The sequence below is a fragment of the Cyprinus carpio genome, chromosome B17 (assembly GCF_018340385.1).
Source record: "Cyprinus carpio isolate SPL01 chromosome B17, ASM1834038v1, whole genome shotgun sequence".
NCBI classification, from domain to species: Eukaryota; Metazoa; Chordata; class Actinopteri; order Cypriniformes; family Cyprinidae; genus Cyprinus; species Cyprinus carpio.
Window position 1 is genome coordinate 12,907,386 of NC_056613.1, and position 22,722 is coordinate 12,930,107.

Consider the following 22,722-nt stretch of genomic DNA (forward strand, 5'->3'; position numbering starts at 1 on the left):
TGTTCATTTATGTTTATTCCTGATATTACTAGTAGTAAAGAGACGAGATGGTATGGCACATGTAAGTGAGGTTCTCAATCTATTTGAAGTTTTGTCCTACACGGTAGGGTTGCAGAGTGTCATGCTGCGTCCCATTAAAGCCAAAATGGCATGTATTGTTTGGATATCATGAGGCAGAACTTGAAAGTTTCCATATTCTAATGCTGTTGCAAGTTTAATGCTGCGGTTTCATTTTGAGAACAATGAGCTCCACAACAGTTCTCTGAAATTGTCTTTATTTTTGGTATCACGTTAACGTTGCATTATATGAGCAGCCAGGCACAGCTGGTACAGGACTGCATAAAAGTTCAGCTCTACTTAAGTGAAATCTTTCTTTTGTCTCACCTTGCAACCACACCTAAACTTATACATTTAAAATAACACATACAATAACAGATGACATTTTACTGCTTGTCTGCTACTAACCAGCATCAATGAGACATTTCAGACATGTTTAATTGTCAGAATAAATGAACAAGAACATCTAGAATTTGAAATAGAAAATAGACCCCCCCCCCATGGTTTTAATATACTGTAATGTTTTGATTATACTGATTACAGCACAATATTATGTTAAAGCTTCCTTGTAAAGAATGCCATTCTTCTTTAATTACAGAACTACTGTACAAGAATAACATTGTTTTAATCCTAATAATACTCTAGACACTAGAGACTCCAGGCCCTTTATTTGTGACACATTCCGTGTGCACAGGCATTGTGGGATAGCACATGCTCTAGATGTGCTATTGCTCTTGATATGTTATTTTAGTGACAGTTGTGAAAAAGAAATTCAAGTCTGCTAAATTAAGCAGATTACTGATGATGATGATGAAGCTGCATTTATTTAGGCTGCTGACTGGGTGGTTCTCCAGGTCTCAGGGATTCTGGGAAACTTTTAAAGTCTAGAATATAAAAAAAAATAAACATGATTCTCATTCTCTTTTCCTGTGCATTTCTTCAGATCAGGGCTCTTCATGAAAAGAGTCCACGGCCTCCAGCAGGTGGAGGGCAAGGCTGTACTGGGCATGGTTTTCAGGGAGCATCTCGATGACTTTGTTGATCAGTCGACTGCTCTGAGACAGAGGGACTGAGGGACAGCGCAGCTCACTAGGGTCCTAGCAACACAAACCATGACACAGATGAGTTTAAGATGATAAGAGTTTTGAGAACTGTGCAGTCTGTGTGAGCTCACCATAGCCTTCAGCCAGGTGCAGAGCGTGGGCGGCAGACGGGCCAGCAGCTCCATGTTGGGTTTGGTCTGTGACTGGGAGTGGAGCAGAGAGAAGGCGAGTCTCTGACCAATCAACACCAGCAGCTGAGAGCCCAAAACATCCTTGTCCTGCACCTCCATCATCACCTGAGAGATAACAAAAAGAAAAAGTAAAAAGAGAAAGTTAAGAACAAGAAATTAAAGATATGTATACAAAGAAAAAATAAAGGAAAAGTAAGAAAGAAATTACAAGAAAAAAGAAATTAAAGAGAAGAAATTCAACACAAAGAGAAAAAAGAAATATATATATATATATATATACAAAAAGAGAAAAAGTAAAAAGAAAGAATTGAAAACACAAAACAAAATAAATCAAAAAGAAAGGATAAAAAAAGCAAAAAGAATACTCAGAATCCCTAGACCCCAATCTCCACGCCCTTGTGTTACCTCCTCGGCCCGCAGGTCCAGGCCCTGGTTGTAGAGCTCACAGACGAGATGTCTGCGCAGGATGTCAGTATTGACCTGCAGTAGAGACGAGAGCTCCATACACACAGACGGCCACATGTCTTCAGCACCGCTGTGTTTGACACCGTTCTCCTCGGATTCAGCTAGAACCTTCACCCAGCCTGTTAACACGTTCATCAGAAACTACACACACACAAGACGGAAATACATCAACATTGGTGTAGAAAGGTAAGTTATAAACATCTTATGATCTGTAATTTAAGAGCCTTTTGGTCTAGATTTCACTGTCACTGTGTAAGATGCATGTGACTATAAAATAAATATTTAGTATAAAATAAAGCCATTTTGCATGGAGGTGTTCTTGATGGCTGCAGTTCTGGCTCCAGTGCTGAGAGTGGCGCTGTGACTTACCTCTTGTCTCACAGCCACCAGGCTGGGGTCCGTGTCTCCACTGGGCAGCAACTGAATGGATGACAAATCTCTAAAAAACGCATTCTTACCCTGTAGGCGATAGAAAAGGAAAAAAAGAATAAGTTGTCATAAAACAGATAAAGCAATGAATTTTGACTGAAATGGCTTCTTGAATGTGAAAATGTAGGGATGAATTTTGTCCATCAGGAACTGAACAGATCATTGTTTAAGTGCTGTGATCTCATACAGTATGAGTGACAGGTTGCACAAGTCATCAGAGAAGAGATGTTGTTGCAAATTTGGGGAGGGGAAGTTAATGTTTTTGGTTAAAGATTATAAGGGCACATAAAAAAATAACTGTCCATTTTGATTTCATGGAAACTTTAATAGTTGAAAAACTCAAATTGCAAATAATTTAATATAGACATATAGTTGAGGGTGACAGAAAATTATGTGTCCCACATAAACACATAATTGTGTGTTTTTACCTTGCTGTCGAACAGGCTGAGCGGTTTCAGACGCAGACAGAAGGTCATGGTGGCATGCAGCAGTGATGCTAACACACAGTGATGCTGCACGAGTGGATAGTGAACAGACCTCTGATCCAGAGCTAACTCCACTATAGACACTGGACCCTCAGCACCGCCCCACACTTCCTCCACACACACATCTGGAGCAGACACTTCCTCCACCGCTGAATCCGCCTGACAGAGAAAACAAGTTTAGAATATATGTCTCGTTTTATTTCAACCCATGCATTGCTCATCACAGTAAAATCCACAGTAACTTCAGACATGCTTCCGCCCATGCATTCAGTTTAATCAGCCCTTACTCTGGAGAAAAAAGGAAAGAAAGGGAGAAAAGAGGAAGATGAGACCTCCATCAGGGTCTGTAGTAACTGCACACAAGAGCCCAGGAAACTCCTCACAGCTGCGTCTCCCATTCCTACATCCTAAAAACACACACATATATACGTTACTGAATGAAATGAAACAGACCTGAATTTAATTGATGCTTTGTGACTTCTCTTACCCGTCTGCACAGCCGGTCTTTAGGTGCCTTTCCCACCTACATCAACACATGCACAGTCGGTTAATTATTAAATCTTAAATGCAACACACAAATACGAAGAGCCAGAGTACACAGAAATGCAAACCTTTTCCATTAGGAAGGCAGCAGCCGAAAACCGCTTGACTATGAAGGTCTGCCACATCATAGCAGAGACTCCTGAGAGAAGAGCGCAGATGAACGATACAGAATTATCACATGGAATTCCTTCTGAAATAAGTTGTGCCAAAATCAGCTTTCATCTAGTCAATGTATGCCAAATATCTCTTACCCAACTGAATGTGAGGACTGGATATCATCTTCAAAAACTCCACTGACCACTCTAAGTACTGTCCCACCTGAAGAGAAAGGAAGAGATGAAAAGTCATCCATGACTGCTTGATATTTCTCCAGCAACTTTACTTTTACGAACAAGTACTTAGAAATAAATAAATGCAATTCTTTCACAAAATGAATTAGCAAAAACAAAACTCATTTGGTTGCCGTATTTTTTCCTGGTCATTTCTAAACAATTACCGGATCTCAGTTACGAAAGCTTAACAAGAGATTGTTTAAAGACTTTACCTCTGGGTCTTTGTTCCACTGGACCACATTTTCCCAGCTACAGTGAGCAAACAGCACATCAGGAGACAGAGAATTTGGGAACCGCTGACACACACACTCCAGCAGCTCTAAGACAACACACACACAGATGCTTCAGTCAAACACATATTATAAAAGGAAACCGCCATATAACAATTTTAAGTAAGTTGATCAGGAATCTCCACCATTACCCTCCAGTTTCTCCTCCCCGCCTGGCTGTGCTGGCTGTTGTGTGGGTTCATTCTCTCCCCTCCGTTGCAGGATATCCCTCAGGAGATCTGGAGACACACCCTGTCTGAAGAGCAACTTCGAAACACAGTCTGCTACACCACCTAAAAATATGAAAACATTACAAATAATAGAATTTCATCTTTACTTGTATGAAAGCAGATATTTTAAATCTTATTTTAACTGACAGCTCCAGTATACACAATTGTTCAAAAGTTTTGGGTCGGCAAAATATATTAAATGTTTTTAAAAGAAGTCTCATAAATAACATTTAATCATAAATTACAGAAAAAAACTGTAATATAGTGAAATATTACTACGATTTAAAACAACTGTTTTCTATTAAGCTATATTTCTAAATGTAATTTATTCCTGTGATGGCAAAGCTAAATGTTCAGCAGCCATTCTTTAATGAATATAAACTTCTGTTCAATTTAATGCATCTTTGTTAAATAAAAGTATTAATTAAAAATATAAAAAAATAAATACTCCAAACCTTGGAACAGACCCCAAGCTTTGGAACAGTAGATTATGTGTTTTATGTACCTCTGCCACTCTCTAATAGTGTTTTGACCGAGCAGCGTGTGACAGAGCCACCTGTAGGGCCCTGAGGAGACGGCAGGCAGAGCAGCGTCTGCAGAGCAAGAACATCCTCCAACTGCTTTATACACACCATCCACTGCTCCAACTCCAGAGAAACACATTCCCACTCCTGAAACTGCACAGAGAGAGAGAGAGCATTACACACATAATACACCAACTCTACAGAAGCAGAAAAAAAAATCCACACACACACACACACACACACACACACCCACCTTGCTCTCTGCCAGCCTGGTGATGGCATTCTTGGCTACACGATGAGCGACTAGAGCAGCTAGTAATGCGGCGGCGGAGCTCTCAGACTGAACACAAGCTGTGCGCACCTGCTGCCACCAGGGTGAGACACACTGGCCGTCCCATGACTCATCCACCGCTCCTGACACACATACACACACAGAATTAAAATGTTAATATACTGGATAAAAATACAGGCTGATCTCTCTCACAGATGACGTTAAAGACCTTTCATGGAGCTGAGGGTGGACAGCAGCGTGTGCAGGTGTGAGACGGCGTCTGGGCACTTCAGTATATCCTTTTCTTTGTTCAGCCAAACTGACAAAAGCAAAGATTCCAGAGAGATATAAAAAAGCAGAAATTACATTTAAGCAAATTCACATTATATTCCAACACTTGCTTTTTTTCTCTTTATATCACTTACCAGTAGCTGCTGAGGGCTAATGCCACTTTCCTGCAGAGTCTCACACACTCTTTGTAAAGGACTCTGACCAGACAGACAACCCCAGAACAGGAAACTACCTGAAATGCCCCCCCCAAAAAAACATTTGTGATGCACCAATACTAAGATTTTGAATGATATGATTTTATTTTCATCTTATTGCAAATAATTGATAGTACAGTACAATAATGGATTATAGAGAAGAAATTGTTGAATGAAGTCATTATTTTTGTTTTCTTTGCGCGCAAAAATTATTCTTGTAGATTCATTAACATTACAGTTCAACCACTGATGTCACACAGACTTTTTTAACAATGTCTTTACTACCTTTCTGGGCCTGGAATGTGTCAGTTGCGCTACTGTCTATGTCGGGTCAGAAAGCTCTCGGATTTCATCAAAAATATCTTAATTTGTGTTTTGAAGATGAATGAAGGTCTCGTGGGTTTGGCACAACATGAGGGTGAGTAACTAATGATAGAATTCTCATTTTTGGGCTAACTATCTTTTTAAAAATAGTCGAAAACCTGTGTGGTACCAATATTTTGTGCATCCTTAAAAAGAAAACTTAAAATGTAAACATTTATGACACTCATAAGTAGCATAAAAATAATGCACAATGAAATAAATACCTAGCTGGGTCCAGTCGGTATCAGGTTGTTTAATCACTCTGAGCTCTCCATTCACCCACTCCAACTGAGACAGAAATGTTCGGACTGGAAGTGGCTCACTTGAGTCTTGAGCAAATGAGACGCAGGGCCGAGTGTTCATCTCTGTGTATCGCTGCAGGACTGGGCCAACACGAGCAAGATCCTCCTCAATGCTAGAAAACGACGGCTGTATGGAAAGGAGAAGCCTTTAGTTTAAATCCTAGTGTGAAGGTGATACATTAGTTTAGGTCAGTGGTTCCCAATCCTGGTCCTGGAGAACCCCCAACACTACAAATTTTAGATGGCTCCCTATTCAAACACACCTGATTCAACTCATCAGCTCATTGGTAAAGACTCCAAGACCTCAAATGTGTGTGTAAAATAAGAGAGACACCAAAAGTGTCCAGTGTTGGGGGTTCTCCAGGACCAGGATTGGGAACCACTGGTTTAGGTCAACAGGATAATGTCTGTATTACACACATGTTCTGGCTCAGTGGGTGATATATCTGGTGTGTGAAGTAATTGAACGTCTGTGTAGAGCTGGAGAAGTTTGAGCTGGGATGAACAAAACTGCAGCAACGACTCATCAACTGCTTCAGGATCTAATACAAACACACATGAAAAACAGATCAAACATTGACATAAGTGTTTAAATATAAAAAATACACTACGCCCAGCGAGGACTGAGGGTGTTACCTTGTTCTTTCAGGCTAGCCAATAATGCACGAGTAACACTGGTCAAACAGGACACTGGTGCAGTCTTATTGGACAAAAGTGACTCCAGGGCCTGTCAATTAATCAGATATTTTATCAAACAATTTGTTAACATATATATGTTGGTATACGTCTGTTTTACTAACCTGTTTCTTAATAGCTGGATGTTTAATGTCCAGTAACACACTTTGCGCTTCACTCTCAAGCAGAGCTGTCAATGAAAGGTTAAAGGTCAACTCAAACATGTGTAACAGAACTAAAATATAACATTGGGTAGTGGTTGTTTAAATTTGTTTTGGATGACAACAAAGCATATGGATGGCATCTCATGAATATTAATGAGGTAGATCTGACCTGGCTCCACCTCTCTGCTCCTCAGTAAAGTGGTGAGTCTCCTCAGCAGGTGCATGTCTTTAGCACGCTCGCTCTTCTTATCACTGCCCAACACAGTACAGAACAGACACATTTGCACTAATGTAATGAATGAGGTGGGTCAGACACAAATTAATTTAGCAAATAATGGACAATACCCCACCCCAACATGCAAAACATGTGGTAGAGAAAACCAGGCCTCTGGTTACCGTGTTAACAAAGACACACAAAAATACAATATTACTATACAATCCAAACTAATTAAGAGTTTTCACTCTAAATTCACTTTGAAACAAATGTACCCTTGTACTATACAGTCCATCCTTATTATATCTTTATCCTTCTAGATATAATCACTTGAGAAATGTAGGGACATGTACCCAATTTTCCCCATCTCATTATTTTTCACTAATCACCAGATCAGAGAAGTTTTAATTTTGAGATGCAGAAACTCCAGGGCAAGATGCAGAGCTAAGAGTCCTCAAGAACCCAACCTAAACTTGTGCCAGGCTTTCAGCCTAGTCTTTCCACTTCAAGATCCTCTGACTCGAACTGGTTCTTTTTCATCAACCAACTTCAGCAAAGATCAGCTTAAAGGCCTGTTCACACCAAGAACGATAACTATAAAGATAACTATAAAGATAACGAGAGGGTCTGGCTGCAGGCTGAACGATATCTTCTGTTTATTCTAAGCGCACGCTCGTCTGGCGCTTTAAATTCTCGACCGCGTTACAACAGGATGGATTCTGATTGGCTGTCAATCTTTTATCGTTCTTCAGCTGGAAAAAAAATCGTTTTGAAAGTGATTCCAACGATATCGTTTTCTTTGTCTTTATCGTTATAGTTGTGGTGTGAACGCTGCTGTTCTTTAATACTGAAAACGATTTTTAGAACTATATCTTTATCGTTATCTTTATAGTTATCGTCCTTGGTGTGAACGGGCCTTAAGCCTTCAGATTCCATCAGGACTCCCTTTCAGACAGACAAGACGTGCAAGTATCAAACTTAGTCTTATTAAGTGATACAATAAGTATCATTTGCAAAGGTGTGTTTGAATTAAGAAACTGATGTTTCCTTCAGGCTGTAGATCTGCTGAATAACAAACTGTACCATAGCTTCATGTCTTTATTTCTCTTCTCTTTACTGCTTAAGCATTAACCCCTCTTCCTATGCCAACTGTATGCTAGTGTGTTTCTGTGTGTGTGTATGTGTGTATGTTAGACTAGTTTAAGTGTTTATGTAGTTAATAAAGTCTTACTTGTATCACACTTGAGGTTGTTCATTGTTTGTTCATAACTGGAGTCCCTAATCATGCAGATTTCTGCTACATGCTCTGAGTAGTATTGTACAGTAAGAAAGTTGTTTTCCTTATACAGGAAAGTAATGTTCTTAGAATTGACAGACAGTTGACACTGAGATGTCAAGTAAATACTTACAGCGGACCTATATATTTATAATTAATCATAACTAGTTATGATTATTCATATTTCCCCTTTGAGTTGATTTGCTACATAATTGGTGGAGAATGCAGGCATGATAAAACAAAGGTTATGAGCTTAAAACTGTCACCTAAAAGTGTGTGTTTGATAATTCTGGTAAGAATAGGGCGTGACTTGAGATACGCATTTGTGTCCCTATTTGCTGGCTTGTTTAAATGCAGAATAAGTAGGAGCTTGAATTGGTACCTCTATTATGATTGAAAGTCTTTATGTGTTTCATGCTTAATGGTATCAGTGTAAGGTTAATCTGATCTTAGCAAAAAAAACCTAATTTCAGTATTAAAGCGCAAGTCTGTTCTGACGAAGAAATCTCAGCTCAGCAGCATTGTCCAAACTGTACCATAATGCATTAATCTGCTTTAGTGAAGAAATCACAAAATTGCAGTATTGTTTAAACTGTTTCTGATGAAGAAATCTCAGTACAGTGTTATATAAAGATAGATTTGAGTGATGCTAATATTTCTACAGCATAAAGGCCTTATAGATTATAATTAGACCAATGCAATTCATCTACACTTTGAGTGTATGTATACAAGCCTAGCAACCTGGTGGTCATTACTGTGTTTCACTCGCTGAGTGAAACTTAAGGTGAAATACTGTACTTCAGTATTCATGTGTAAGGCACACATAACTACATATATGTTTTAACCAGCTTTATCTTACAGTAAACCTTTTTTGTTATTCTTTAAACAAGTGCAAGAAGTTTATTGTTAAATTAGAGAAGCATTCACAGAAGTGCTTATTTAATGCAACAAGTCTTGAAGGACTGAAAGCACCACGTTTTAAGACTGTGGGCAACTTCTTTGAAATAGACAGACACTAAACTGCTTGAATTGCACTGGCATGCATTGGTTACCATGACAACGACTTGTCACAGGAAGTGCTAATTCCACATAGCACACGTGTCACCTGGGGCCCGTTCTTCGTAGGTCGCTAACTTAGTTAGCTGGATTTGATTGTTGATGATTTGGCATGATCTTGGATTGTTTGGTTCTTCGAAGCTCATCCTGGAGTTGCTGTCATAGCAACAGGTCCTTAAGCTTAAACCTGCTCGGGAGTAAGCTTATTTCATGTAAACAGGATTAGATTGCATCTTTTTAAGCAGAGTTGATACTTAAAATCTGTCCCAGCCACCGCTGCTTTATTACAAGAGTATCCTACTGATCCAGGGACAATAATTTAAAATAATAATAATAATATATTTTTTTAAAGATAATATAATAATGTTGTGTAGTCTTTAATACTATAGACACAGCCAGTTTTACTCACTGAATGATTTATTCGTCATAAAATAATTACTTCATAAATGTATTAGAGTCTTACACACATGCTATACAGATAATGTAGGGTCGTGCATTAATTTGAGTGATGACAGCTATTATGGGAGTGGCTTGATGGAGTGCAGGAGATGCAGATAACATGATCTTGACCCTTAAGAAATTTTAATTAATGCTGTCACGTATCAAATCTGTTCAAATATAAAATTAAACTAACTGCTAATAACTACATTGAAATAAAAATGTAAAGCCTGTACAAATATTAGAAATTGTGAATATAAATAATTGGGAATCATGTAAAAAAATTTAAATATAATAAAAAGTGCACATTTCATTTATCTATTATAACATTTATGTAGTTTTCACTTGGCTGTTTCCTTATAAAAGTCCAGAATTTTGTCAAGTTTTTCGTCAGGCGTCTTTTTTAATTGTATGATGTAATTACGTTGCTGTCTTGCTGCCAGCCAGTTGCTGCATTGCTGATTGTGGTTTTGAGTATCGATACATAACCCCTTTTAAACCAACACATGAACGCGCAATTATCTCAGATAACTCCATCCAGCCATACTAATCATCAACAACAGGTGCGTGCGAAGAACCGAATTAGCCAGATCCTGATTAGCGCGATGATATCATCTTGGATGTGACATTTCATCTCGGATGTAATAAGCAACATACGAAGAACGGGCCCCTGGTGTTGCAAGATTGTAAACAAACCACCTTAAGCAGCTAAGCTAACATGACTTAGCATCGTTTCATCTTAGGCTAAGCTACCGAATAGCTTTAACAATTAGGGGTTAGCATCCTTTACTTGAAGCTTTTAAATACAGCATGTGTGTATGCAGTGTGAAGTAATTTGAATTTAACCTAATCCCTGGTTTCTGATTTTTCACTTTCTCTACTCTCTGTTTCCCCATCTTCAATTCTTCTCAGCTAATGTAACAAACTCAGATGTATCCTTCCTGAATGCTATTGATCAGTAACTAGTTAATTAAATCTAAATTTAATTACATTTTAACTGTTTATCTAGAGAAGAATTATTAAGTTATTGTTTGACCTTGCATTAGTCTCTGGCCCTTACTCTCAACATGAGTTTGCCAAAATATTGCGGATGCTCAGTCTAACTGCCCAGACGGCAGACCAAAAGGACTGGCCAGGCATTGTGAGGAACACCCTTCTACCCAGGGCTGCCCACAACCTACTGCACCAGAGCCGAAAACAACTGGACAACAAGGGAAGAGTACTACTGACTCATGACTCAAGCAAGAATTATGACTACAAAGAGCTCACCAAGATCATCATCTTCCTGGCCAATGTCCTCATGGGTCTGAAACAGGAGGTAAATGATCTCAAGCAACAGATCACAAATCTCACATCCCACAAGGACCCCAGCATAGTGGAGTTACAGGAGGAAACCAACAGACTTCAAAAGGCACTGACAGCTGCTGAACAACCAGAGCAGCTGGCAAAGGCAGCCAGAAAGGACCTGGAAAAGGGGCTTTTTCATACAAAGTAACTTTTAAATACAGCAAATCTGAGCTCCTACACAGAGATGCCAGAATTGATACTCTGATCCAGCAGCTGGACAACACTCAAGACGAACTTGACATGGTCCAAAGAGAACTCAGGTACTCTTATGAGCTGCAAGAGGAAAAACAGTGGGAGAAACATCCAACTCCCTCACCTTCATTCAGCAGTGCAAACTCCCTCAGGCTTGCACAAAGCTATGATGGGGGGGGGGGGGGGGGGGCCGATAACCGGTTTCAAGGTTTGATAATTTCCATTATTTTCCATTATACCGTTCCTGCAGTATGCGTTGTTTTCCATGTTTCCTCAGTGACTGAAAGTGTAGGAATCCCTCAGGCTGAGTGCAGTGTAGAGAGTAACACTGACCCCTCCTCCTCCTGTAGGTGTGAGCGAGTGGTCAGTCACGTGTGTGTAGGATGGCCGAACTTAAGGCCCGACTAAACATCACAACAAACGATCATTACCACCTTGCACACAGTCGCGTCCGCACAGTTTTCAAAAGTATACTTAACAGCAGATGAGCGCGGACGGATGAGCTCGACATATGAGCAGTACCACGGGGTGCATGGCTGTCTGCGAGCCCACTTGATGATGAAAATAATGTTATGCCGACGGTACAAAGTAATGTTATATGTTGGCCTTTACGCTTTACGTTTTTTGCCTAATTGCAACTCTCTGTTCTGGACTTAAACAAACTGCGTTGCAATGCAATCATTTTCCAAAATGTGTGAAACATTTTCCAAATTGTGAAAATATAAAGTCTGTTAACGCCCATTAACACAGGCCAAAGAAGCTGAAGACTGACGCACAGAGAAAAATACTCTAGTAGGCAGATCACTCACTGTTCATGATGCACAAACTATTGGAAAAAAATCCTCATTACTGATTTGGGGGTTTATATGAATGTGTTTCTGAGGGTTGCTGACTGTCTTCTGAAAAGTTTACATGGTATTTTCTTTTCATCTCGTCTCTGTATAGTTCATATTAAAGCAGTGTTTCAGTGCAGTGCAGCTTTGTTTACAGCGGTAACCGCTGTATCTGGTCTGTATCTGGTGTTCCAGAGGTTTGTTTCGTTCAGGCATGTAGTTTAATTTCACAAAGCATGTAGGGACATGTACCCAATTTTCCCCATCTCATTATTTTTCACTAATCACCAGATCAGAGAAGTTTTAGTTTTGAGATGCAGAAACTCCAGGGTAAGATGCAGAGCTAAGAGTCCTCAAGAACCCAACCTAAACTTGTGCCAGGCTTTCAGCCTAGTCTTTCCACTTCAAGATCCTCTGACTCGAACTGGTTCTTTTTCATCAACCAACTTCAGCAAAGATCAATTTAAGCCTTCAGATTCCATCAGGACTCCCTTTCAGACAGACAAGACGTGCAAGTATCAAACTTAGTCTTATTAAGTGATACAATAAGTATCATTTGCACGTTTTTACAAAGGTGTGTTTGAATTAAGAAACTGATGTTTCCTTCAGGCTGTATATCTGCTGAACATCAAACTGTACCATAGCTTCATGTCTTTATTTCTCTTCTCTTTACTGCTTAAGCTTTAACCCCTCTTCCTATGCCAACTGTATGCGTGTGTGTGTGTGTGTGTGTGTATGTTAGACTAGTTTAAGTGTTTATGTAGTTAATAAAGTCTTACTTGTATCACACTTGAGGTTGTTAATTGTTTGTTCATAACTGGAGTCCCTAATCATGCAGATTTCTGCTACATGCTCTGAGTAGTATTGTACAGTAAGAAAGTTGTTTTCCTTAAACAGGAAAGTAATGTTCTCAGAATTGACAGACAGTTGACACTGAGATGTCAAGTAAATACTTACAGCGGATCTAAATATTTATAATTAATCATAACTAGTTATGATTGATTATTCATATTTCCCCCTTGAGCTGATTCACTACACTAACCAGCATTGTGTGTGTGTTCGTGAATATTAATGTGCACACATTCATGAATATTTATGTTTGAGCGTGCACCTGAGTGCCAGGTGGAATGGTATGGTGACCGCTCTCAGTGCTCCATTAACCGGGTCAAACAGACACACTTGTTGTGTGTGGATTTGCCAGCCCTGACTGGTTACACTGTTCACACCCATTAACCTGTGACCTGCGTACAGCAGCCTGAAAGAGAGAGACATAAATGAATATGCAATTTCAGATGGTAGCAATCAGGAGTTTTGTTTTAAGGTTTTGTGTACGAGTATGTACCTGCAGTGTTTTCCTACAGTAAAAGCCCCTACTCGTGGTCCATGCTGAGTTCCCCACACCTCTAAAATACCCCTACGTGGGGCGTAAATCACGAGAAACTGGGCATGCCGGCGGGGCATAGAAGGAGATGTGGCTAGATCTCTCTCCCCACGAGCCTCTGACACCTGCACCCATCCGAGCTGAGCATCACGATAGCCTGCAAGCACATTAAATAGATATTAGGAAAAAACATTTTTGTTTGTATACAGTACTGTTCAAAAGTTTAGGGGCAAAAGTTATTTTTCAATGTTTTTGAAAGCCTCTCATGCTCAGCAAGGCTGCATTTATTTGACAAAAAACAGTAAAATTGTAATAATAGCGAAACTCTATTACAATTTAAAATTACTAATTTCTATTTTAATAACAGTCAAAAGGTCAATTTAAGAACCCATTACACCAGTCTCAGTGACACATGATCTTTCAGAAATCAAAATAATATACTTAAAAACCACACAAAAAACAATAATTATAAGGAAATTATAATAAGTGCTGCTTAATATGAAACTGTGATACTTTTTAATGTCTTAATATTTGAAGATAACAAAAAATGGAAAAGTGTAACTGTTCAATATTGTTATATTAACAAACAGTCCATAATGATACTGTTTTAGTTAACAGCTGTGATGCTTTGCATGCATTTGTAAAGTGAAGCATTTATCACACGTATGAAGCATTTATCACATGTCCTGATGGCGCCACACATGGCAGCTGAGGTGCTTTGCTCTCCTGTTGTTTTAGAGTTTTTGTTAGTTTTTCATGTTTTTTTGTCTTTCATATTCAATCTGTTTCACCAGGGATGAACTGCTGAACATTTGGCAGAACACACCACAAAGTCTCCTACCGGTTTTCGATTATTTGGATTGGATTATTTGGTCGGCAGAGCAGTGGCACTGACCAAACTCTTCCGGACACGCAGACGGGGAAGCGAGCCGGTGCGAAATCTCTGCTCTCTACCCAACAAAACGGACAAACTTCTTCTGCTCTGCCGGACAAATAACGATTTCTCACACTCTGCTGCTCTGTGTTTCACGGAAACCTGGCTGAATGACGCCATTCAGGACAGCGCGCTCCATCTGCCGAACTTTCAGCTGTTTAGAGCAGATCGCAATGCAGAATCAACGGGGAAATCGCATGGCGGCAGGACATGCTTTTACATCAATGAAAGGTGGTGTACAGATGTAACTGTGTTAAAGAATATGTGCTGTCCTGATCTAGAAGCACTGTTCATTAACTGCAAGCTGTTTTATTCACCGCAGGAGTTTCACTCGTTCATTTTTGTGAGTGTTTACATTCCTCCGCAAGCTCACGTGAGCTCAGCTCTACAGAAACTCACTGATCAGATCACAGAGACAGAACAACAACACCTGGACTCCGTTTTAATCATTCTTGGGGACTTTAATGAAGCAAATCTTTCCCGTGAACTGCCAAAATACAGACAGCATGTTACATGTCCCACCAGAGACAGTAATATACTAGATCACTGTTACACAGCAATAAAGGATGCATATCACTCTGTTTCATGGGCAACTTTGGGGCTCTCTGATCACTGCCTGGTTCATCTTATACCAACCTACAGGCAAAAACTTAAATCTGTTAAACCTGTAGTAAAGACTGTAAAGAGATGGACCAACGAAACAGAGTGGGCTTTAAAAGCATGTTTCGACCTCACTGATTGGAGTGTTTTTGAAGCTGCTACCACCGATCTGGACGAACTCACAGAGACTGTAACATCCTATATTAGTTTCTATGAGGATATATGTATAGGAACCCAGGACATTTAACATTCATCACCATAAGCCATGGTTTACAGCAAAATTCAGACATCTTCGTCAGGCCAAAGAGGATCCCTACAGAATTGAGGACAGAGTCTTGTACAATCAGGCCAGGAACACACTGAATAAGGAGATTAGAGTGGCTAAAAGGACCTATGCTAAAAAGTTGGAAGATTAGTTCACTTCCAATGACTCAGCTTCAGTGTGGAAAGGTCTGAAAGCCATCACAAACTACAAGACACAATCCCCCTGCACTAAGGCGAATCAACAACTTGCTGAAGACCTGAATGAGTTTTATTGTAGATTTGAAACCCCCCACACCCGTTCTGACCATCTCTCTACACAACCGTTAACAGTTAACATCTTTTCACAGATCTTCAACAGATCTCTGGAGTTGTGTGATGTCCCTTACTGCTTCAAACCCTCCACCATCATCTCCATTCCAAAGAAACCCAAGATAACAGGACTTAACGACTACAGACCTGTGGCTCTTACATCTGTTGTCATGAAGTCGTTTGAAAAACTGGTTCTGGCTTATCTGAAGGACATGACTGGACCCTTACTGGACCTCCTGCAGTTTGCTTACCAAGCAAACAGGTCTGTAAATGATGCAGTCAACATGGGACTGCACTTTATCCTACAACATCTGGACAAAACAGGGACTTATGTAAGGATTCTGTTTATGGACTTTAGTTCGGCTTTCAACACCATCATCCCGACAGCCCTCCAGACCAAACTGACCCAGCTCTCTGTTCCTAGCTCTATCTGTCAGTGGATCACCAACTTTCTGACAGATAGCCAACAGCTAGTCAGACTAGTGAGAGGAAATTCATGTCAAACAGCCACACCACCAGCACTGGCGCCCCTCAGGGATGTGTTCTCTCCCCACTGCTCTTCTCCCTGTACACCAACGACTGCACCTCTAAAGACCCCTCTGTCAAGCTCATGAAGTTTGAAGATGACACTACAGTCATCGGTCTCATCCAGGACAGCGACGAGTCTGCTTACAGACAAGAGACTGAGCAGCTGGCTGTCTGGTGCAGTCACAACAACCTGGAGCTGAACACACTCAAAACAATGGAGATGATAGTGGGCTTCAGGAGAAACCCCCCTGCTCTCCTTCCACTCACCATCATAGACAGCACGGTGGCTGCAGTGGAGTCATTCAGATTCCTGGGAACCACCATCTCTCAGGACCTGAAGTGGGACAATCACATTGACTTCATTGTTAAAAAGGCCTAACAAAGGGTGTACTTCCTTCACCAGATGAGGAAGTTTAACCTGCCACAGGAGCTGCTGAAACAGTTCTACTCAGCCGTCATTGAGTCTGTTCTGTGCACTTCAAAAACTGTCTGGTTTGGTTCAGCTACAAAATCAGACATCAGAAGACTACAGAGAACGGTTCGGACTGCTGAAAGGATTATTGGTGCTCCCCTGCCCACCCTTCAAGAACTGTATACACCCAGAGTGAGGAAAAGGGCTAAGAAAATCACTCTGGATCACTCACATCCAAGTTATCCCCTTTTTGAACTTTTGCCATCTGGCCGGCGCTTCAGAGCCACAAATACCAGGACAGCCAGGCACAAGAACAGTTTTTTTCTCCCAAGCAATCTACCTCATGAACAGTTAAATGTTCCCCGCTTTATCCATTAATAATGTGCAATAACCTTTTATTTATTTGTTACCACCTCTATCCTAGTACATCCCTGCATCTCACTCTATTCTATTCCATTTTATCATCTATAGCACAACTGTTCATACAATTTTTTTTTCTATTTAATTTTCAATATTTGTCTACTTAAATTTAAATATATGTATTTTTTTTTGTCTGTGTGCTGTTGTTTTCTCTGTGTACTAGAAGCTTATGTCACTAAAACAAATTCCTTGTATGTGCAAGCATACTTGGCAATAAAGCTCTTTCTGATTCTGATTCTGGTATTCAAATCCTGTGAGTCACAAGTTGTTTTGTGCAATTTAATAGGATCTGGCTCATAAGATGCCTGATACAAATCAGACTACATTAGTAGCGCTCCACTGCTCACCCTTCCACATCCTGATAGCGATGCCTCGTGCCACATCCAGCAGCGTGACTCTGCCAAAGTCATCTGTGACTCCAGCCATAGTGTTACATGGAGAGAGACAGATAGACTCGCCATGTCGACGAGAATCTGGAAGACCAAACCTGAATAGAAGCAGAAAAATTAGTTAAATATTGTGTATGTATATGATTACAAGAAGTTAAAAGGCAACGATGTGCATGATTAGAGGTAGTTTGACTGCACATAGAGTTACCTAACAGGAAGGGCTGTGGCTGGCTCCACTTTTGGCTTCTGTTTCTGCACTGACTCCTCTTCATTTTTACTCTTCCATCCCAACCAACCACTAAGCAGGAAGTAAAGAGAGAGGCCAAGACAAAGAATGAGTAAACATGGAGTGAAACCGAATATGATAGGCCCGTGCTAATAAGAGCCAAGAGTTAAAATAACCCAGGCACACAGACCTGGCAGCACTGAACAGAGCTGATGTGAGTTTGCTGGCCACAGCCAGAGCCACATGGGAGAGAAGAGGCTGAGAACTACCCTGAGATGGGAGAGAGAGGAAAAATGGCCATAATCCACAAGAACAACTACAAACAAGCCATAGACACCAACAACAGACCGATGAAACAAGATGTGATTGTATATGTTTTTTTATGTACCTCTATAGCATAGAAGAAACCAGTGTAGGGTCCACCTCCCACTGTGATATACTGACTCATAGCAGGAGGGCTTCCTTTAACCGAAGCATGAAATCCTCCAAGGATAGATGCATTTTTCATCTGATCGAACACACTCAGAGTAGTAATACCTGAAAGAGAAAGACATTACCTCACACTGCCATTCAAAAGATTTACATCAGTAATTTTTTGTGGGAAATTAATAATTTTATTAAGCAATGATGAATTCAACTGATTAAACTGATAAAACATTTATAATGCTACAAAATACATTTTCAAATAAATGATATTTTTTCAACTGTCTATTCATCACATTTTCCACAAAAATATTAAGCAGAACCAAAGTTTTAAAATTGATAATAATAAAAAATGTTTCTTGAGCACCAAATCAGCATATTAGAATGATTTCTGTAAGAAGTCTCTCTTGTACCTATGCTGGAATGGTCTGCAATTGTGTCCATGTCTTGCAGGCCCCATTTCTTATAGGCCAGTGGTGGAGGCTGGATGACATCACTTCCTGCTGCTGCAGCTGGAACCGATGCAGGGAAAAAAACAGGTGAAAACATGATCAGATGACAGAATAAAATAAAAATAGGTAAAGGACTACTTGTCACATGACAGCCTGGTCAAAGTCTCTCTCTCCTACCTCTGGCAACCTGGTTTCGACAGGCACGTAAAGACTGGAAGAGACTAAAGCCATCGATAGTGACAAGGGCTGCTGGGTACAGAATACTGAGCTCCTCGTGCTGATAGAGAAACAGGCATGTCAACATCTAATCAGAACGTCATCAGAGCAGGCAGATGTCTACTGTTTAAGATGTCATGTTTAGCCTTGCTAACAATACCTTAACAAATGCTTTGTGCAGGACTGAACACATCAAGTCAGTGTAAGAGGTATCTCTACCTGTTCCGTTACTCCAGGGTGACGTGGAATCTCATAGGTGCGACACTTCAGTCGTAGCACGGGATCTTCATGCAACAATTGGGCCAACAGAAGAACACCACTCTATATACACACACATACACATGTTGGATTAGACCAGTGACTGTGCTGGTACTGGTCTGGTTTTGATTAAATATGACTAATATGCTGTTTATTAAACATATCAATTCATTAGAGAGTCTGAACTCAGCTGGTAAATGTATAGGTCAGAAAACATCACAATACCTCTGTGTAGAAACGGACATATCCTGAGCTGAATCCAACCACAATACAGGTCCAATCAGGCCGACCGGTAGAACTCCTAAACACATCATGAGCACTTACATTACCTTTTGAGGTTGGTAAATTTTTACAAACATTTTTGAAAGAAGTCTCTTATGCAAATGCTCTTAACGCAAATTTGCTGCCCAAGGAACATTTCTCAGTATTTTCAATTTTGAAAACAGTCGTTCTGCTTAATATTTTTGTGGAATTCTTAGCTGAACAGAAATCTTTTGAAACAAAATAAAACTTTTTACTGTCATTGTATACAGGAGCATGTATGGGAGTGTGATGTTCTTACCTTTTCTGGCTGGCCAGTGGAATACAGATAACACTACTGATACACTCCCTGTGGAAAGAACAGACAAAAAAAACTGAAAACCAGTGAAACAGATTTTTGCCACTCTTTATTTCTTTATTTTTGCCTCTTATCTTTCAACTTTTTACAATCCTCCTTATGATAAACATATCTTTTTATTAAACATTTACAAACTCCTTTACTTATAATACTGCTCAGTCCTTCGTTTCTGTCTTGTAACTCATTCTGTCTTCTTGTGGGATTAAATCCCTTCATACTATTTCTCATAAAACCATCCAATCCTGACCCTCCCCTCTCCTCTTCCGTCTCTTACCCCTCCTCAGCGCTCAGCGTTCCACTCCAGGTCACAGCGAGGGTCATTTCCTCCTGCCCACTCTCGCCTGTCCGCCACTTAGCTGCCAATCAATCAATCAATCAATCAATCAATCAATTCACATACGAGTTATACCAATCAATAACAAGTAAAGAAGAGATTAATTACTGCTGTGTGAACTGTATGTGTGTGTACCAGAGAGAAATGCGGCTTTGTGCTCTCGAGCGATGACCAGCAGATCTGAGCAGGGTGAGAGAGACAGCACACAGTCCTGTAACCATGGGGCGCTCTGCTGCTGCTCCTCCTCTTCAGCCTAAGAGAAGAACATGCAGAATTCAGGGGGGGAAAGTGTTTTTATGATGGACTTATGTTATTTTGTGGTCATTATGAATTGTCTTTGTATGGAAAAGAGAGGTGTGTAAATTCTTCAAAATTTCAAGTTTTGTCTTCCACGGAAAAATAATAACATACAGGTTTAGAATGACATTGGTGGAGTAAATAATGACAATTTTCAGATCTTTTAATACAAACCGGCACCATCTCTTTAGCATCAGGATTCTCCCAAGAGCCCCAGTCTGAGTCATCCCACGTTAACTCATTCTCTAGAGAAAGAGAAAAAAATGTGCTGTAAATAATATAGTCAGCGAGGATGAATCTATTCACATTAAACAGTCTGCTCGATCTGTAAGAGTTCATACATAGTCTCATCTTCTTTTTTCTCTCTTTTTCATCCCCTGCATGCTCATTTCTGTCTTATGCCTCTATGGCCAAGTGTTTTGACACAAATCATCTGCCAATCACATGACAAAATCATGTCAATGCAAGTTTTATCTCATTTACAAAATGTCAATATACCCTTTCCTTTTTCTTTTCTCCCTGTCTTTCTCTTCGTCTGTCTTTCGTTCATTCACTGTCTCTAACGCAGTCATGTGTTTCAGGACCTTTCTGCAGGATGACTCATTCCCCAAGGTCAAATACACCTCCCCTCCTCCTTCCATCTCTCTCTCTTTCTCTCTGCAGGGAGTGAATAAGTTATTCTGCATCTCAGTCAGACAATTCACTTTTCATGCATTTTTTTCCTTTTTCAGAATTCACCAACACATTCAATTTACTTATTATTAGCTCAGTATAAAACAGTATATTTTATATCTTTTAACTCTAAACCTATGCCTCACACACATCGTTCTGCATTTATATATTTTAATAAAAAACTATTTACTAAGTTAATCACTGTCGTTTTATTATCGTTGCGGGGACATTGTGGTTTCCATATTGTAACCCAACACACAGCCTCTCAGTTCTGGTCATGGCTGTGTTATTCTTCTTTTACCTATCGAAAACCACTTTCCAACTCTACCAATCATCCAAGCCGAACCCCACACACCCGAACTGACACCCATAAATCACTGAACAACCGCAGTGCAGGAGAACCATCATTAAACTGGCCTTTACATACACACACATACTGACTCCAGCAGTACCCACTGATCTATAATATAGAACATATAATATAGTCATATATAGATCCGTGGCAGTACCTGCTTGTGTTTTCTCTTCCTCGGGTCCGGCGCTGTTGTGCTTGGGGAACAGAAACTCTCGAACCTGTCTGAGCTCCTGGACCCGGCCGAAATCCAGCAGACAGCAGGACATGATTCGGGCGGAACCGGACCCAAAACCTGCGGATTCTACGACATAAACCCTCTGCCCGCTGCGCGATCCGCCTCTTAGTTTGTTTATGATCCTGTCTGTGAAGTTTGTGAGGGTGTCGAGTGTTTTTTTGCACCCGAACGGGTCAGAAGATCCAGCTGAGGTGTCAGTGTGTTGTTGTTCTGTGAGTTTGGGATTACACATACACATCCGCTGTAGACACGCTAATTGCGCGGTTGCCCCCTGCTGACCTGGAGGACACGCACGTTTCAATTCTGTTAGGTGTATTTTCTATTAATATAATATAATATAATATAATATAATATAATATAATATAATATAATATAATATAATATAATATAATATAATATAATATAATATAATATAATATAATATAATATAATATAATAGGGTTAGTGTACAGAACTGTTTTTATTTTAACTTGTTCAAAACTCTTTCCTGAATGAGGCAGTTTCCTCAGAGGTGAAGATAACATCCTTTCGTTCAGGTATGCTAATTATTTTAGCACCTTTAGACAAGAAAAAAATAATAAATAAACTAATAAAACAACAAAAAAAAAAAAGAAATAATAATAAAAAAGAAAGTAAAAGGTAGCCTACAAATTATCAAACAACTGTTTTGGCCAACAAATACTGTAATTAATAAATGTATAACATTTTAAACACAAGACATTTTTATATATGAATGTTTGTCGGTGTGACTTTATTGTTAATTTACTTAAGATTTTAGAGTTAAAATTAAGATTTTAGTACTAGAAGCCTTCACGTGCACTAGTGCTTTATAAATAACACAGTTGTAAAAATATTTACTCATGAAATAAAATATTCTACGCAAGAAACCTGGTCATGGAGAAGGGAGTTTTGTTAAGAGAAGAATTTCAGGAGGCAATGAGGTCTCCATGAAAACATCAAACAGATCTCAGCTTTCAACTCAAGACCAACAGGTATTAAAGAAACACATTAAAGCTGCGCAGACCGGGCCTGTCACTGATCAATCTCCTTCCCCTCACAGCGTCAGAGACGGCAGGCTTGTTCAGTTGCTGAGAAACAGGCAGCTAGGTTGTTGGCTGAGTGAGATGTGTGCTGCTGACAGCCGGCCTCTTCCTGCTGTTTGTCTGGCTCCTGGCAGACCTGCACGTGGTCCTGCCCTGCCTCGTTCTCTGTGG

General features: G+C 39.9%; 1 protein-coding gene across 1 annotated transcript; it reads right to left on the bottom strand.

Annotated features, from left to right (window-relative positions):
• Positions 1-258: 258 nt before the first annotated feature.
• Positions 259-21,761, bottom strand: LOC109101268 (rab3 GTPase-activating protein non-catalytic subunit-like). Its single transcript, XM_042742346.1, has 35 exons — positions 21,428-21,761; positions 20,427-20,491; positions 20,085-20,202; positions 19,890-19,971; positions 19,559-19,606; positions 19,222-19,297; positions 18,958-19,059; positions 18,700-18,799; positions 18,484-18,582; positions 18,036-18,184; positions 17,838-17,917; positions 17,630-17,719; positions 17,380-17,519; positions 13,527-13,722; positions 13,296-13,439; positions 6,998-7,080; positions 6,790-6,854; positions 6,626-6,716; positions 6,410-6,531; positions 5,912-6,116; positions 5,265-5,362; positions 5,069-5,174; positions 4,822-4,982; positions 4,550-4,721; positions 3,967-4,107; positions 3,758-3,864; positions 3,465-3,531; positions 3,282-3,352; positions 3,158-3,193; positions 3,003-3,077; positions 2,614-2,829; positions 2,126-2,215; positions 1,697-1,897; positions 1,232-1,396; positions 259-1,154 (listed from the first exon to the last, which is right to left on the bottom strand). Exons 1-35 carry the CDS (start codon positions 21,744-21,746, stop codon positions 1,002-1,004), a joined length of 4,233 nt encoding a protein of 1,410 aa, XP_042598280.1. The 5' UTR covers positions 21,747-21,761; the 3' UTR covers positions 259-1,001.
• Between the last annotated feature and the right edge of the window lie 961 nt (positions 21,762-22,722).

Coding starts and splice junctions, on each gene's coding strand:
- LOC109101268 (XM_042742346.1), bottom strand. CDS start 21,746: ATGTGTATGTGTAATCCCAAACTCACAGAACAACAACACACTGACACC. Junction 19,298..19,558: donor CCACTGGCCAGCCAGAAAAG/GTAAGAACATCA, acceptor TGATGTGTTTAG/GAGTTCTACCGGTCGGCCTG. Junction 13,440..13,526: donor ACTGTAGGAAAACACTGCAG/GTACATACTCGT, acceptor TCTCTCTTTCAG/GCTGCTGTACGCAGGTCACA.